Below are 15234 nucleotides of genomic sequence, written 5' to 3'. Positions count from 1 at the left end.
TTGACATTTTAAACAATTGCTTTGTTTGATGGTAACGAGTAACTTTAATAAAGTAAAACTTACAGAGTTGAATGTAAGAACTTTGACATCAATAGTCTTCTTGTAGTTGGTTAAATTATTATCATTCAATTTCAGTTAAAATAAGACAAAACTCACTTACCAAAAATGTTCATCAGGGATGACAGGTGGGTCATTGTGGGCACTTGAAACTCAGATGGTCCTGTAAACAAACTCAAGGTGTCCTTCCTCCTTTTTCGTATGGACGGTGATCTTTGCTCTCTTGTCTTTCCTTCCATCTTTCTCTTCATCCCCTCCCTCTCTTCCTGCTCTTCTACTTGTTTTCCTTGTGAAGCCATTTTTTGATATTTATTCAGTTCAAGTTCTGTTGTCTAAGCGTTGTTTGGCTTTTCTTGGCTATTGTGCTTCATAGGTGTACAAGCTCAGCTGCACATCATTAAAGCTAGACACAGCACCAAGCCTTCTTGTAAGCCTTTAAAACAAAATCCTTATGGAATATTGTAGGGTTTTTTTTGTTGTTGTTTGTTTTCCAATTGTTATTTTCTGCATTCTTATTTATATATTCTTTGAATCTCCCTAGTGATTTTACTTTAATACCTCCATAGCTACACATTTAAAATGGGTATCTTCCACATGGTTCAGTGAATCCTATGAACGTTCTTAGTCCTCTTTTTAATTCCATGAGTATACTTTCATTTCACCGTGTAATTTTCCTTCTCTTTAATAAATGGTTTGATTAATCTTTGCATACTTCTTTTATCTCACGATGAATGTTAAGACTATCAAAATGGGTTCACTGACTATGCTTTGGAGTTCTTACCTTCGGTTTGCTTTCTGAACCAAGACTTACTTTGCCTTCTTTTCTTTCTTTTCTTTCTTGTCTTTCTTTTCTTTCTTGTCTTTCTTGTCCTTCTTGTCCTTCTTGTCCTTTTTGTCCTTCTTGTCCTTCTTGTCCTTCTTGTCTTTCTTCTCTTTCTTACTACCCTCTTTTGCATCTCCCTCTCCCTTTTTCTTTTTCTCTTTCTCTTCCTTCTTCTTGGCCTCTTTCCCTGCATCTCCCTTTTCACTTGCAGAATCTGCAACCACATCTTTGCCTTTTGAACCCTGTTTAACTGACTTTTCTTCTTTCTTTCCAACATCTTTGTCAACTGCTTTACTTACAAGTGTTTCTTTTGACTGCTTTGGGCTTTTTTTATCTGCTTTGGCTTCCTTCTTCCCACCAGCCTTTTCACCTCCAGATTCTGAGGCAGAAGCTTTGTCCTTTGAGCCCTTTTTACTTGCCCTGGCTTCCTTCTTCCCACCAGACTTTTCACCGTCAGATTCTGAGGCAGAAACTTTGTCCTTTGAGACCTTCTTACTTGCCTTGGCTTCCTTCTTCCCTCCAGCCTTTTCACCTCCAGATTCTGAGGCAGAAACTTTGTCCTTTGAGACCTTCTTACTTGCCTTGGCTTCCTTCTTCCCTCCAGCCTTTGCAACTTCAGATTCTGAGGGAGAAGCTTTGTCCTTTGAGACCTTTTTACTTGCCTTGGCTTCCTTCTTGCCACCAGCCTTTTCACCTCCAGATTCTGAGGCTGAAGATTTATCCTTTGAGACCTTTTTACTTGCCTTGGCTTCCTTCTTGCCACCAGCCTTTTCACCTCCAGATTCTGAGGCTGAAGATTTATCCTTTGAGACCTTTTTACTTGCCTTGGCGTCCTTCTTCCCACCAGCCTTCTCACTTCCGGTTTCTGAGGCTGAATCTTTAGCCTTTGAGCCTTTCTTACTGCCCTTGACTCCCTTCTTCCCACCAGCCTTTTCACTTCCGCTGTCTGAGGCTGACTCTTTAGCCTTTAAGCCTTTCTTACTGCCCTTGACTCCCTTCTTCCCACCAGCCTTTTCACTTCCGCTGTCTGAGGCTGACTCTTTAGCCTTTAAGCCTTTCTTACTGCTCTTGGCTTCCTTCTTCCCACCAGCCTTTTCACTTCCGCTGTCTGAGGCTGACTCTTTAGCCTTTAAGCCTTTCTTACTGCTCTTGGCTTCCTTTTTTCCACCAGCCTTTTCACTTCCTGTTTCTGAGGCTGAATCTTTAGCCTTTGGGCCTTTTTTACTGGTCTTGGCTTCCTTCTTCCCACTAGCCTTTTCATTTCCAGATTCTGAGGCTGAATCAGTACCCTTTGTGCCTTTTTTACTGGTCTTGATGTCTTTCTTCACACCAGGCTTGTCACTTCCGGTTTCTGAGGCTGAATCAGTACCCTTTGTGCCTTTTTTACTGGTCGTGACATCTTTCTTCACACCAGCCTTTTCACCTTCAGAGCCTGAAGATATTTTTCCCTTGTCCTTCTGTGAATCCTTTGAAATTTTTGTATCAACTGGTTTGAGATTTTCTTCCTTCTCTGTCTTTAGAGCTTTCTTCTCTTTTGCTTCACATTCATCTTTTTTCAGTTTCACTTCTTTCTTTGATTTTTCTGAAGCCAAAGTCTTGGTTGTGCCCGCTCTTTTAAACTCTCCCTTGCCAAAACGAGGTGGTTTTGGTGGAAGGCTCTTCCTGGCAGCCAAATAAACTGATGGTCTCTCAGATATTCTCATCAGGGAACGGTGCATCCATAATGGTGGTTTGTGAATTCCTAATTTTTGTTCATCAATTACCTCAATATTGATAAAAATAAGGGGCGAAATGATTTATACATACTTTAATAATAATATACCACATACATTTTAATTTCAACTGGAAATACCTTTTGAATACATATTTTTAATATTCTCAAAATGTAGATTGTAAAAAGTAGACAAATTTTGGATTTTATGGTCTATTGCACTTTGGAATTTCATTATAATTTAGAGTGATGGGCAATTGTATCATGGCTTGTGATTTACTTTAAATTTAGTGAGGCAACAATTGTTAAGATTTAATGTTAACCCTCCAGTTTCTGCCTGCACCCAGAGCTGAACCTGTCCCACAGCTCTCTGTACTAAATTCCAGTGTGGGAGAGAGCTGGACTCTCAGAAATAAGGACAATCCTGAGACTTCAGAGGAGACTACCACTTCCGTTCACATTCCCAGCCCAAGAGGAATTTGCCTAGTGCCCTCTGTGTCCTCTGGGCAAAGGAACCTAGGGACAGTCAGGAGCAGGATGCTTCTGGTTTCCGTCTGTTCCCAGAGCTGAAAGCCAGTGACTAGTAGCGCTGAGGAAAGACTAACTCTTCTGCTCAGAGGAACTGGCTTGGAGGCCTCAGAACACAAAAATCCAGGAGGAGTCTGGGACAGGAATCTTCCAGTTTCTGCCTGCATCCAGAGCTGACCTGGTCCCACAGCTCTCTGTTCCTAGATCTGGCTGTAAGAAAAACAAGTCTACAGGAGTACTGACACACAGGCCTACAGGAGGGCAAAGCCACTTTCAGAAACAACAGGATAAGCTAAAAACAGAGACAACCTGAAGTAAAGAGGTAAGCACAGGAACCTAAGCAACAGAAACCAAGACTACTCCGCATCATCAGAGTCCAGTTCTTCCAACAAAGCAAATACTGTATATGCAAACACACTGGAAAAGCAAGATTTGGGTTTATCACATCTCATGATGATGATAGAGCACTTTAAGGACATAACTTGCTTAAAGAAATACAAGACAACACAGGCAAACAAGTAGATGCCCCTAAAGAGGAAACACAAAAATCCCTTAAAGAATTACAGGAAAACACAATCAAACAGGTGAAGGAATTGAACAAAACCACCCAGGATTTAAAAATGGAAATAGAAACAATAAAGAAGTCACAAAAGGAGACAACCCCGGAGATAGAAAACCCAGGAAAGAGATCAGGAGTCATATTCCCAAGTATGACCAATACAAGAGATAGAAGAGAGAATCCAGGAGCAGAAGATACCATAGAAAACATCCACAAAACTGTCAAAGATGATGTAAAACACAAAAAAGCTCCGAGCTCCTAGGAGTAGATGGCAGAAAATATTCAAACTCAGGGCTGAAATCAACCAAGTAGAAACAAAAAGAACTATACATAGAATAAACAACAGGAGCTGGTTCTTTGAGAAAATCAACAAGCCAGACAAACCAGAGGAAACAGTGTATCCAAATTAACAAAATCAGAAATGAAAAGGGAGACTTAACAACAGAATCTGAGAAAATTTAAAAAATCATCAGATCTTATTTAAAAGGCTATATTCAACAATACTAGAAAATCTTATTGAAATGGAAAATTATCTAGACAGATACCAGGTATCAAAGTTAAATCCAGATCAGGTAAGCCATCTCAACAGTCCCATAACACCTAAAGAAATAGAAGGAGTGATGAGCCCACACACTTATGGTCACTTGATCTTTGACAAGGGAGCTAAAACCGTCCAATGGAAGAAAGGTAGCATTTTCAACAAATGGTGCTGCTTCAACTGGAGGTTGACAAGTGGAAGAATGCAAATTGATCCATTCTCATCACCCTGTACAAAGCTTTAAGTCTAAGAGGATCAACGACCTCCACATCAAAACATCAAGCCAGATACACTCAAACTAATAGAAGAAAAAGTGGGGAGGAGTCTTGAACACATGGGCACTGGGGAAAATTTCCTGAACAAAACACCAATGGCTTCTTCTCTAAGATCAAGAATCAACAAATGGGACATCATAAACTGCAAAGCTTCTGTATGGCAAAAGACATTGTCATTAGGACAAAAAGCCAACCAACAGATTGGGAAAAGATCTTTACCAATCCTACATCTGATAGAGAGCTAATATCCAAAATATACAGAGAACTCAAGAAGTTAGACTCCAGAGAGCCAAATGACCCTGTTAAAAAATGGGATACAGAGCTAAACAGAACATTCTCAGCTGAGGATTATCGAATGGCCGAAAAGCACCTAAAGAAATGTTCAACATCCTTAGTCATAAGGGAAATGCAAATCAAAACAACCCTGAGATTCCACCTCACACCAGTCAGAATGGCTAAGATAAAAAGCTCAGGTGACAGCAGATGCTGGTGAGGATGTGGAGAAACTGGTACAACCATTCTGGAAATTAGTCTGGAGGATCCTCAGAAAATTGGACATTACACTACCTGAGGACCCAGCTATACATCTCCTGGGCTTATACCTAAAAGATGGTCCAACATGGAACAAAGACACATGCTCCACTCTGTTCATAGCAGCCTTATTTTTAATAGGCAGAGCCTGGAAAGAACCCAGATGTCCTTCAACAGAGGAACGGATTCAAAAAAATTTACATCTACACAATGGAGTACTACTCAGCTATCAAAAACAATGACTTCATGAAATTCATAGGCAAATGGAGTGAAATAGAAAATATCATCCTAAGTGAAGTAACTAAATCACAGAAAAACACATTTGGTATGCACTCATTGATATGTGGATATTAGCCAAAGAGCTCAAAATACCCAAGATGCAATCCACAGACCACAGGAAGCTCAAGAAGAAGGATGACCAAAATGCGGATGCTCCCACTCCTTCTTAAAAGGGGAAAAATAACCATAAGAGGGGATATGGAAGCAAAGTTTAGAGCAGAAACTGAAGGAACAGACATTCAGAGCCTGCCTCACATGTGGCCCATATATATACATCCACCAAAACTATATAAGATTGATGAAGCTAAAAAATGCATGCTGAAAGGGACTGAATATAGATCTCTCCTGAGAGACACATCCAGAGCATGTCCAATACAGAGGTCAATAATAGCAACAAACCACTGAACTGATAACAGGATCCCCTTGGGGGGAATTAGAGGAGTATTAAAAGAGTTGAAGGAGCTTGCAATCCCATAAGAAACAGCAATGCCAACCAACCAGAGCTTCCAGGGACTAAACCGAAGGTCTATACATGGACTAACCCAGGGCTCTAACTGCATATGTAGCAGAGAATAGCCTTGTTGGGGCACCAGTGGAAAGGGAAGCCCTTGGTCTTGCCAAGGTTGGACCCCCAGTGCAGGGGAATATGGGGGGGGGCAGTAAGGGAGTGTCTGTGTGGAATAGCCATATGGGGGAGGGGGAGGGAAAGGGATGGGGGCTTATGGACAGGAAACCGGGAAGGGGAAAAAATTTGAAATGTAAGTAAAGAAATATTTCTAATAAAAAAATTTTAAAAATCTCTCAATCAAAAAAAAAAAAGCAAAGAAAATTCCATCAGACTTTCATAGAAGCCACAATACCAATACTGTTCAAAGTATTCCACAAAATAGGAACAGTTGGAACACTACCCAATTCCTTCTATGAAGCCACAATTATGCTTATACCTAAACCACAAAAAGACCCAATAAAGAAAGAGCTTCAGACCAATTTCCCTTAGGAATATCGATGCAAAAATACTCAATAAAATTTCAAAAACTGAATCCAGGAACACATCAAAATTATCATTCATCATGATCAAGTAGACTTCATTCCAAGGATGCAGGGATTGTTCAATATATGGAAATCCATCAACATAATCCACTTTGTAAACAAAGTCAAAGGAAAAAAATATCATCATCTCATTAGATGCTGAGAAAGCATTTGACAAAATTCAACACCCCTCTATGTTAAAAGTCTTTGAAAGACCAGGAATCCAAGGCTCATTCCTAAGTGTAATAAAGGCAATATACAGTCAAATATTAGCCAACATTAAACTAACTGGAGAGAAACTTGAAGCAATCTCATCAAAATCAGGAACTAGAGGAGGCTGCCCAGTTTCTCTCTACCAGGGAGTACACATAGACACAGACCCATGGCTCCAGCTGCATATGTAGCAGAGGATGGCCTTGTTAGGTACCAGTGTGAGAAGAAGCCCTTGGTCCTGCCAAGTCTGGACCCCCCAGTGTAGAGCAATGTCAGGGAAGGGAGATGGAAAGGAGGTTTGGTTGTGGAGGGGGAACACCCTCACAGAAGAAGGGGGAAGGGAGATGGGATAGAGGCGTATGGACGAGAAACCAGGAAAGGGAATCACGTTTAAAATATAAATAAAAATTATCCAACAAAAAAAAAAAAAGAAAAAATGTAATGATAAAATTTGGTAGAATTCTCCATAGGTCCATGGCACATTAAAACCTCTCTTTGTTATTAGGCCAGTCTAATTTTTAACCGTTTTGTAGGTGTTTTTGGAGAAGTGGGTACACTCTGTTTCTAGATGAAAATTAACAATTAGTTATTCTCTGAGATTGAATGTCTTACTTGGGCATATCTCAACATATATTGTCATTTTCTGCACTTTATAATGCTGCCTACAGTTATAAGTACAACCCTGGAAGCCTTGACTTGATATAAATTACCACCAATTAATAACATATTCTACTATAGTTATACATATTATAAATAAAGTTTATTTTCAACTTCTTTCCAGGTATTTGAAATAATTAAATGACAAATTGCTAATTTTAAAGAAATGTTGAACAACAAAAAAATAAATTGAGTAAAATAAAAAGGAAAAATGCAGGTTGATCATAATTGATAGGATACATTCCTAAAATTGTAAAATATGTTTCTTCGTTTATTTTAGGCAAAATTTCCTTACCCAAGAATTACTTCAGAGATTTTGAAAATATTTATCTTACAGCTTTTTTTGAATTCTGAATTTTATTTTGAATTAATAAAGCACTAAATGTTCACTAGTGTGTAATGTTATCCCACGACCCTACTCTAAGAATTTATATCCAGTAAAATTTTCCTTGATATTCACATTAATTGTGAATTGAATTATCTTGACTTTTTCTCTATAAACACTCAATGCATTTCAGGTAATAATACTGAATGAAATGTTAGCATACACTAGTGATCATTAGTAAAATTTGGGTGGCAATTATATAAAACATGTCTATCACGACAGGACTTGCGTTAGCCCTTATCCAGAAGTACAGTTTATAATGTATGACTTTATAATTTTAAGTAGCTACTTATTGTTTATATATACATGGTATTTTAATATACTTACAGGAGCTGGATTGTTCTGTAACTGGGAAGGTAGTGATCTCCGTTTCTTTCCTGGCCTTGGTGGTTTGGGAAATGCCAGGGAAAAGTATTGCTGATTCCATGATTTTTTGCTTAATTCACTGACTAAAATGAGAAAGATAACATATTCCTTGCTATGAATAGAATTTTGTCTGAACTGAAATGGACATGCATGAGATATATACAATCCAATGAATGAATAAATGAGATAAATCACAGCTTCATTTGTTAGTTAAGATTCTCTGTATTCAAATGAAAATTTTATTTCTCCACTACCAGAAATAAATAACTAATTGATCAATATTCATAATGAAGCCAGTGTAGTCTATAATATAAAAGAACAAAAAGAGTATTACAACTTCCATTTAAATATAGCTCTCTTCCAGTTTAGATTGCCACATGCTCTTTGGTTTGAATATAATCTTGTTGAGAAGAGAAAGATATTGTAGCAAGCACTTCTGTAGCTACCAAAGAACTTTTGGCACACTGCTTGACATAAAATATGTAGAAAGTATGTTTCTGAATTTAAGTACTACGACTTAAAATCCTATCAGTTAATATTCAGTGTCTCAGCAAAAAGACACCTATTATATTCAGAGACATGCTGTCATTATTAAAAAATTGCTAAATAAAAAAGGTGAACAAATAGAAAATGGGACTTAGATGATGAAGCTCACAGAAATAATAGTAGCAATTAGTAGGGATATTTCAATTACAACTGAGGCCAAGGAGAGATGCCATCTCTCTATTTGAATATATGAAATACAGCAAATTTTAGAGGAACCATTTCCTTTACTAATCTCCAAAGGAAAACATTAGCATCAGTGATTAAACGTGCATAATAAAAGTAATATTGACTTTTCATTGAAGAGAGAAAACAACCTGATACTTAAAGCTTTTCAATATTCAGCCTATTTGCATTGTATAGTATTTATATACACTGAATATTAAAAAATCTGGAATGTAGTAAGAGGTCCTGGTATGAAAGGATTTAGTTTCTTCACTGCTTTTCAAATACAAGACATTTGCGTTATATTATTTATAAAATTATTTCAGTAAATGTGAAACCATGCTTATATAATCTATACCTATGTGAAATGTATTCACTTTGCACACAAGAAAGGTTCTCTCACCAAAAACCATGGCATATTAATTATAGTCTACTTCAGCTTTTTTACTCAATTGAAGATAATAAACACATGTCTAAAATTAATCTTGCATGACTTTTGGGAACCAACCAACCAATTGAGTCTGATTTGGCATAAGACCTTCTCCATGAGATATAACCTGTATACATCACTGCTTAGTTATCAAGAACCAGAAACCTAGGTAAAGCAAAATATTACTGGTCTTTTTAAAAAAATGGTGATAAGATGGCTACTAATAATATTCTGTTGCACTCAAGGTAAGTTTCTTCTTTAGCCATCATCAGAGAAGCATTCTCCTGAAGCAGAATGGAACAAATGCAAAGAGACAAAGCCTGACATTACACAAACACAGAGAGAGAGAGAGAGAGAGAGAGAGAGAGAGAGAGAGAGAGAGAGAGAGAGAGAGAGACAGAGAGACAGAGAGACAGAGAGACAGAGAGAGACAGAGACAGAGACAGAGACAGAGACAGAGACAGAGACAGAGACAGGCAGAACGAAAGAAAGAGAAAGATACAGACCCAGACAGAGATGGGGGTATCTTGGAACACTGAGATCTAAATTGGTTATTGCTAGCAAATCTCCATCCTCAGAACTCAGGAAACTCTATGGAAAAGGAAGTGGAAGAAGTTCAAGAGTCAGAAGAGAAGGAGGTCACCAGGAGAACAAGTCCCTCTGAATCAGCTTCAGTAAATTCACATGAGCTCCCAGTCACTGAAGCAGCAAGCAAAGGGCATGACTGGGTCGGCACCAGGTCCTCTACTATATAGGAAGACTTTCAGTTTAGAGCTCTTATGGGACTCCTGAGTCTGTGAAAGAGTGGATCTCTGATTCTTGTGCCTTTTCTTGAGCTTTTTCTTCTGTTGGTTTGTCTTGTTCAACTTTGATGTGATGTCTTTCGTCTTGTAACTATATTTTATTATGTTTTGTATATATCTCTTGGCAGCCTGTTCTATTCTAATGAGACCGAAAGGGAGAAGATGTGGGAAGGAACTGGTAGAAGTAGAGAGAGGGGAGGAGTAGAGAGAGGGGAAATTGTAGTCAGAATATTTTGTAAGATAAAAGAGTCTATTTCCAAGAAAAAGGAAAAATAAAAACATCATTTTAAAAATAATTATTAATCTCTACCTTACCTGGAATATAATTATCGTATGCTCCATATGTTACTTTTAGGCTATTGAAATAAAAAAGAAAAATTTTAATGAATTTATATGAAGACAATATTTTATGTATGCAATCACTGCTAACTATAAGCCAGTCTCATCTACAGGACAGTAGGAATGAGTGAAGATTTTTCTTACTTCACCAAGGTTAAGGTGTGATGGAGAAACACTATCTATCTATCTATCTATCTATCTATCTATCTATCTATCTATCTATCTATCTATATATCTATGTGTGTATGTGTGTGTATGTGTGTGTGTGAGAGAGAGACAGAGACAGACAGAGAGAGAGAGAGAGAGAGAGAGAGAGAGAGAGAGAGAGAGAGAGAGAGATTTAAAGCCTACTGTTTTGTAAAATCTGAATTGTATAGATTTTCAATTTTAATTTGTAAAACACTGATCAAGGTATATTTTTAATTCCACATCACAGATTTTCTTGACTTTTAGCTGAAATATCATCACTTTCTAACTCATGTTTAACTGAAGCACATATTCAATATCTTCTCAAAATTTAACCAAGTCTGGGTTGTTAAATGAGATATGTACAAGTATTCATGGGTACATATGTAGGGTGACAGTGAGCACTCTAATTGCTAACATAGAGATTCATTGTGTAGATATTTAAAGAAAATCTATCAAATTAACAAATTCTGTTGTAAATAGTTGTCCATTAATATCTTCCCATTTACTTTGTTTGTTGCCATAGGAAAACATCAGTTACCGGAAATGAACATTTTGTTAAATAATTTGTATTTGTCTTAAACACAGACCAACAGCAATATGCATTAATGCAAGTGCCCTATATTGTTCTACTATGCAACAAATGGATAGCAATTGATGATCCTACCTGAAGCAGAGCATTAATTATATACTCAAGTAAACCTCAATAAACTTAGTTTCTCAGTTTTCCATTTACTTTTTGCCTATCTATGGGTAGGTAGTGTTTGTATTTGTATGCATGGTTGTATTATATGCAGATAGCATGTGTGTTAGCATATCTGCATGTGTGTATAGGCACATGAGAAGGCTAAACTCAATGATTCTCTTCAGTCTGTACTGAAACATGGTACCTCACTTGACTGCAGACTCACTGATTCAGCTAGTCTAATGAGATTCCTATGGCAATCCTGTCTCCATGCACTGAAAATATAGGCAGGCATCTGTACGCTAGTGACAGTTACCTGGATTCTGGGGATTTGAATTCCTGTTCTTGGACTTATGCAGCAAGTACTGGATGCAATGAGACACCTATTTACCATCATATTTTACTTATTTGATTATATATAAAGTTCATAATTAGTCCCTCCTTTTTGTCTCAACTGTAGTACAAGTTTCTGGTGGTTGAAGGTATACAGCTGAGCCATTTTGATGGTTCTGATCTTTCCTTAGCAACAACATTATTTAAAATTAAGAATGAATACAAAAGGTATCAATATAATAGAATATTATATTGATCAATATAATAGAATCAATATAATAGAAAAGTATCAATATAATAGAATATTGTAAGGGGTCATAAAACAGAATTTATAGATTTAATATTTCATTATGCCAAATAATTTTTTAAAATCAACCTCTTGAATCTTTGTGTAAAAACTAATAAAACAATATAAAACAAAAGGGAGGGAGAAAAGATATTTCAAATTATCTTTCATGTCAATATTAATATGTCACAAACTGTCAAGATTATTATTAAAAATTTATATTACAGAACTCAATAATCAGACCCATAATACTTTAAATTTCAACATATTCTTCAAAAAAATAAAATGATACATCATATAATAACTAAAGTTTACACTATACAATAAAAATTATTAAAAATGAAATCAATAGCACAGTCATCATAATAAATAAACAATATGATTATCTCATTATATGTAGAACAAATTATGAAAAATAATATTCATTTATATTTCATCCATTTATTGGAAGAACATAGAATAGAAAATATCTTTCAAATTTTCAAGAAATATATCTAGAAACCATAAAATGTTAACATCAAAATCAATAATTTAAGATTATCTTTTTCCTATAATTTGAAAGTAAAAACCACTAACACCTATGAACATACTGTCTAGTATCCATTGCATGTCTTATGGCAACAGAAGCATGGAGACTAGAGTGGACACAGTCAATCTACCTGTCTTCACAGAGGAGTTGAATGGGTAAATAAAATGGAATTCATAAAAAAAAACAATGCCTTATTGAGTGAGTGTGCCAAGATTATGGATTGTGGTAGTTTAACTGTGTGATGGTGAGTTCCAATTATTGATTTGATGCCATAGAGGATTGCTATGAAAACTGTATCTTTAAGAATGTCTGTAAGGGTTAGATGGTGATGATTCATGCCTTTAATCTCAATGGTGGAAAGGCATAGAAAGATGTTATATTGAAACCCAGGGCCAACCTGGTCTACAGAGCAAGTTCCAGGAGGGCTAGGACTATAGAGAGACCCCCTTGTGGGGGGTCAGGTGAAGGATGTAAGAATGTCTTTGAGGGGATTATCTTAATTACATTGATCGATGTGGGAAGATCCACCCATAATGTCTGAACCATGCTTGGCAAGAGAAAGTGGGCTAAGCAATGACAAGTGTGCATGAGCTCATTGCTCTTTACTGTAAACTATGGTGGAGATGCAGTTCCCTCAAGCACTTGCCATGGTAATTTTCTAACATGGTAGATTATAACCAGGAACTAGAAGATGAATAAACCCTTTCTTCCTCGTATTGCTTTTGTCAAGTAGTTTCTATCCTGGTAGTAAATATGAACCTAAAACCATTTATATAATTTATAATTCTACCTACCCTAAACTGTGAGTTACAATTTAATGAATATATGAAATGAACGTATGAAGAAAAATGTTAACAGTTAAATTTAACATAAGTAACATATAGAAACAAATCGTCTTAGATATCTACAGAGTACTCCATATAACAAACACAGATTATCCATTCATCTCAGTGAAGTATTCTCTAGGACAAATAAGAATAAAAAATAAAAGTTTTCAACACATTAACACAGCATTGGAATCATACAGAGTATCTTTTCTTATTATAATGAAATAAAACCAGAAGCCAATGAGAAAATACTTTACAACATAAGGCAATTGAAATCCAAAGATATTAAATACATTACTCTTTTATTAATTGGTTTTGCACAATTTATGGCTTATTTTTATGATTAAATTAGCATATAAAACATCAAATTCCTTTGTGTTATTTTTATACACACTTAGGTTTACTTGACACTATCCCACAATACAAACACACACACACACACACACACACACACACACACATTCTTTCTCTTTCTCCCTGTACCTCCCCCAACCCACACAAACCAAGTTAATTCATTTAATAAATTTTTCTGTTTCATCTATTTTTCTATAAACACTATAATTTCACTTTTCTGTACAGCTAAGAAAAGTTCCACTGTGTATTCCATAATTTCATAATCCATTAATTTTTTGATGGACTTCTAGACTCATTCTACGTCCTTGCTATTAACAATGAAATGAGTAAACCTCTGTTTAACCATCAATGTCTTAAGAGAGAAACAGGGAAGCACAGCTTAAATTTCTTGAAACAAATGACTATGAAAATGCAGAATGCTAAAAATGTTATACTTAATGGATTGCTTATAAAAATAAATCCTACATTAAATATTTGGAAATATCGCCAACAAATTCTACTTCAACTGGAAAAGAAAAAAAAAACAAACAAGGAAGCTCAAGGGTACTGTGCCGAAATAAGTAGCACAGAAACACAAGTGATTTATTATCTTAAGAACATGCCATAGAAATATTGATACCATAGATGTACGGTTAGGATTAGAATGATGGTCATTAAATACTCTAGAGTGTGTCTTAAATACTTTTCCTATTGGTGTGATAAAATATTCAGACAAGGGAGGCAGAGACAAGCCTGTTCTACATAATGCGTTCCATGACAACCTGCTGTATTCCAGAACACTGTTTAGTTTTGAAGAGCCAGGTTCCTCAAGTCCTAAACATATTCATGGGAAATGCATTGGAATGCATTCAGATCATTGTTAAGATTGTTTTTTTAAACAATGATATGATCCAGGGAAGTGGGCTCTGGGCTACAGAGGAAAGTTTCATTGATGTTCAAACTTGTTCAAATCTGATGGACTACAATTAAAAGGAATTGTTAAAAGTTTAAATGAGCCAATCTTCTCTTTATATTTCTGAATTCCATTCTTTTGTCTTGCCTTCAGGCTTTCTACATAAGGTTTTACATGATTGAGAGGCATTTTATATATTAATTCTTAATTAATGTATTTCACTGATTTTCATAATTTATTTGGACATAAATAACTTAAGTGTAAGAAAACTACTATTATTAAATTATATTATTAAATTATTTTTTGTCTAGATAGCCTGCTTCATATGTCAGAATACTTTACATCTCAGAATTCATCAAGAAGAATGTAGTTATCAATCTACTAGTTTCCTTTGTGTAGGCCTTTCACCATTGAACTTCAGCCTTAAAACGCCCTACTCATGGCCTTTAAGGTTCACTCATCATTCATGTGACAAACATAAAACATTTCCCCATAAATTTTTAAGTGGCTCAGAAAGAGATTAGTCTCCTTCAGTTAACAATAATTCACTGTGTTATATGATCCTTTCTAAATTCATCATGACATGAAATCAAGACTTTTAGAAAAAATGCAATTATCTCCATTTCACTAAGGTAGAGCAAATGAGTCTTATATCAAAGTAGCTAATGCTATGCCCTCAGAATGGAGCTCTCTTATTAAAGCCTTCTTCCACACTTATGATTGACCTTAAAACAACATAGTGAACATCACTTCACAGTAAAGACAAAAACTATTCAATGAACTGAGGATTTCCATTATTTTAAAACAGAAAACTGGACAAAAAGACTTACAATCTTGGTATAGACATTTCTTCCACCTGTGACGTGCCAGGGCCTAAGTTTGGTGATGTGGAAAAATGATGTCATAAAGGG

General features: G+C 36.0%; 1 protein-coding gene across 1 annotated transcript in view; it reads right to left on the bottom strand.

Moving 5' to 3' along the window:
- Cylc2 (cylicin 2) overlaps positions 1 to 15210 on the bottom strand; it is a 34883-nt gene extending 19673 nt beyond the window's left edge. The window contains exons 1-4 of the mRNA NM_001427183.1: positions 15154 to 15210; positions 10208 to 10248; positions 7913 to 8034; positions 161 to 2643 (exon numbers count right to left, since the gene is read on the bottom strand). Coding sequence (NP_001414112.1) covers positions 865 to 2643; positions 7913 to 8034; positions 10208 to 10248; positions 15154 to 15170 — 1959 coding nt within the window. The 5' untranslated portion in view covers positions 15171 to 15210 and the 3' untranslated portion in view covers positions 161 to 864. The remainder of the gene's footprint in view (positions 1 to 160; positions 2644 to 7912; positions 8035 to 10207; positions 10249 to 15153) is intronic.
- Between the last annotated feature and the right edge of the window lie 24 nt (positions 15211 to 15234).

The sequence above is a fragment of the Rattus norvegicus genome, chromosome 5, assembly GCF_036323735.1.
Source record: "Rattus norvegicus strain BN/NHsdMcwi chromosome 5, GRCr8, whole genome shotgun sequence".
Classification (NCBI taxonomy): Eukaryota; Metazoa; Chordata; class Mammalia; order Rodentia; family Muridae; genus Rattus; species Rattus norvegicus.
This window is presented reverse-complemented; position numbering and strand designations above follow the sequence as displayed.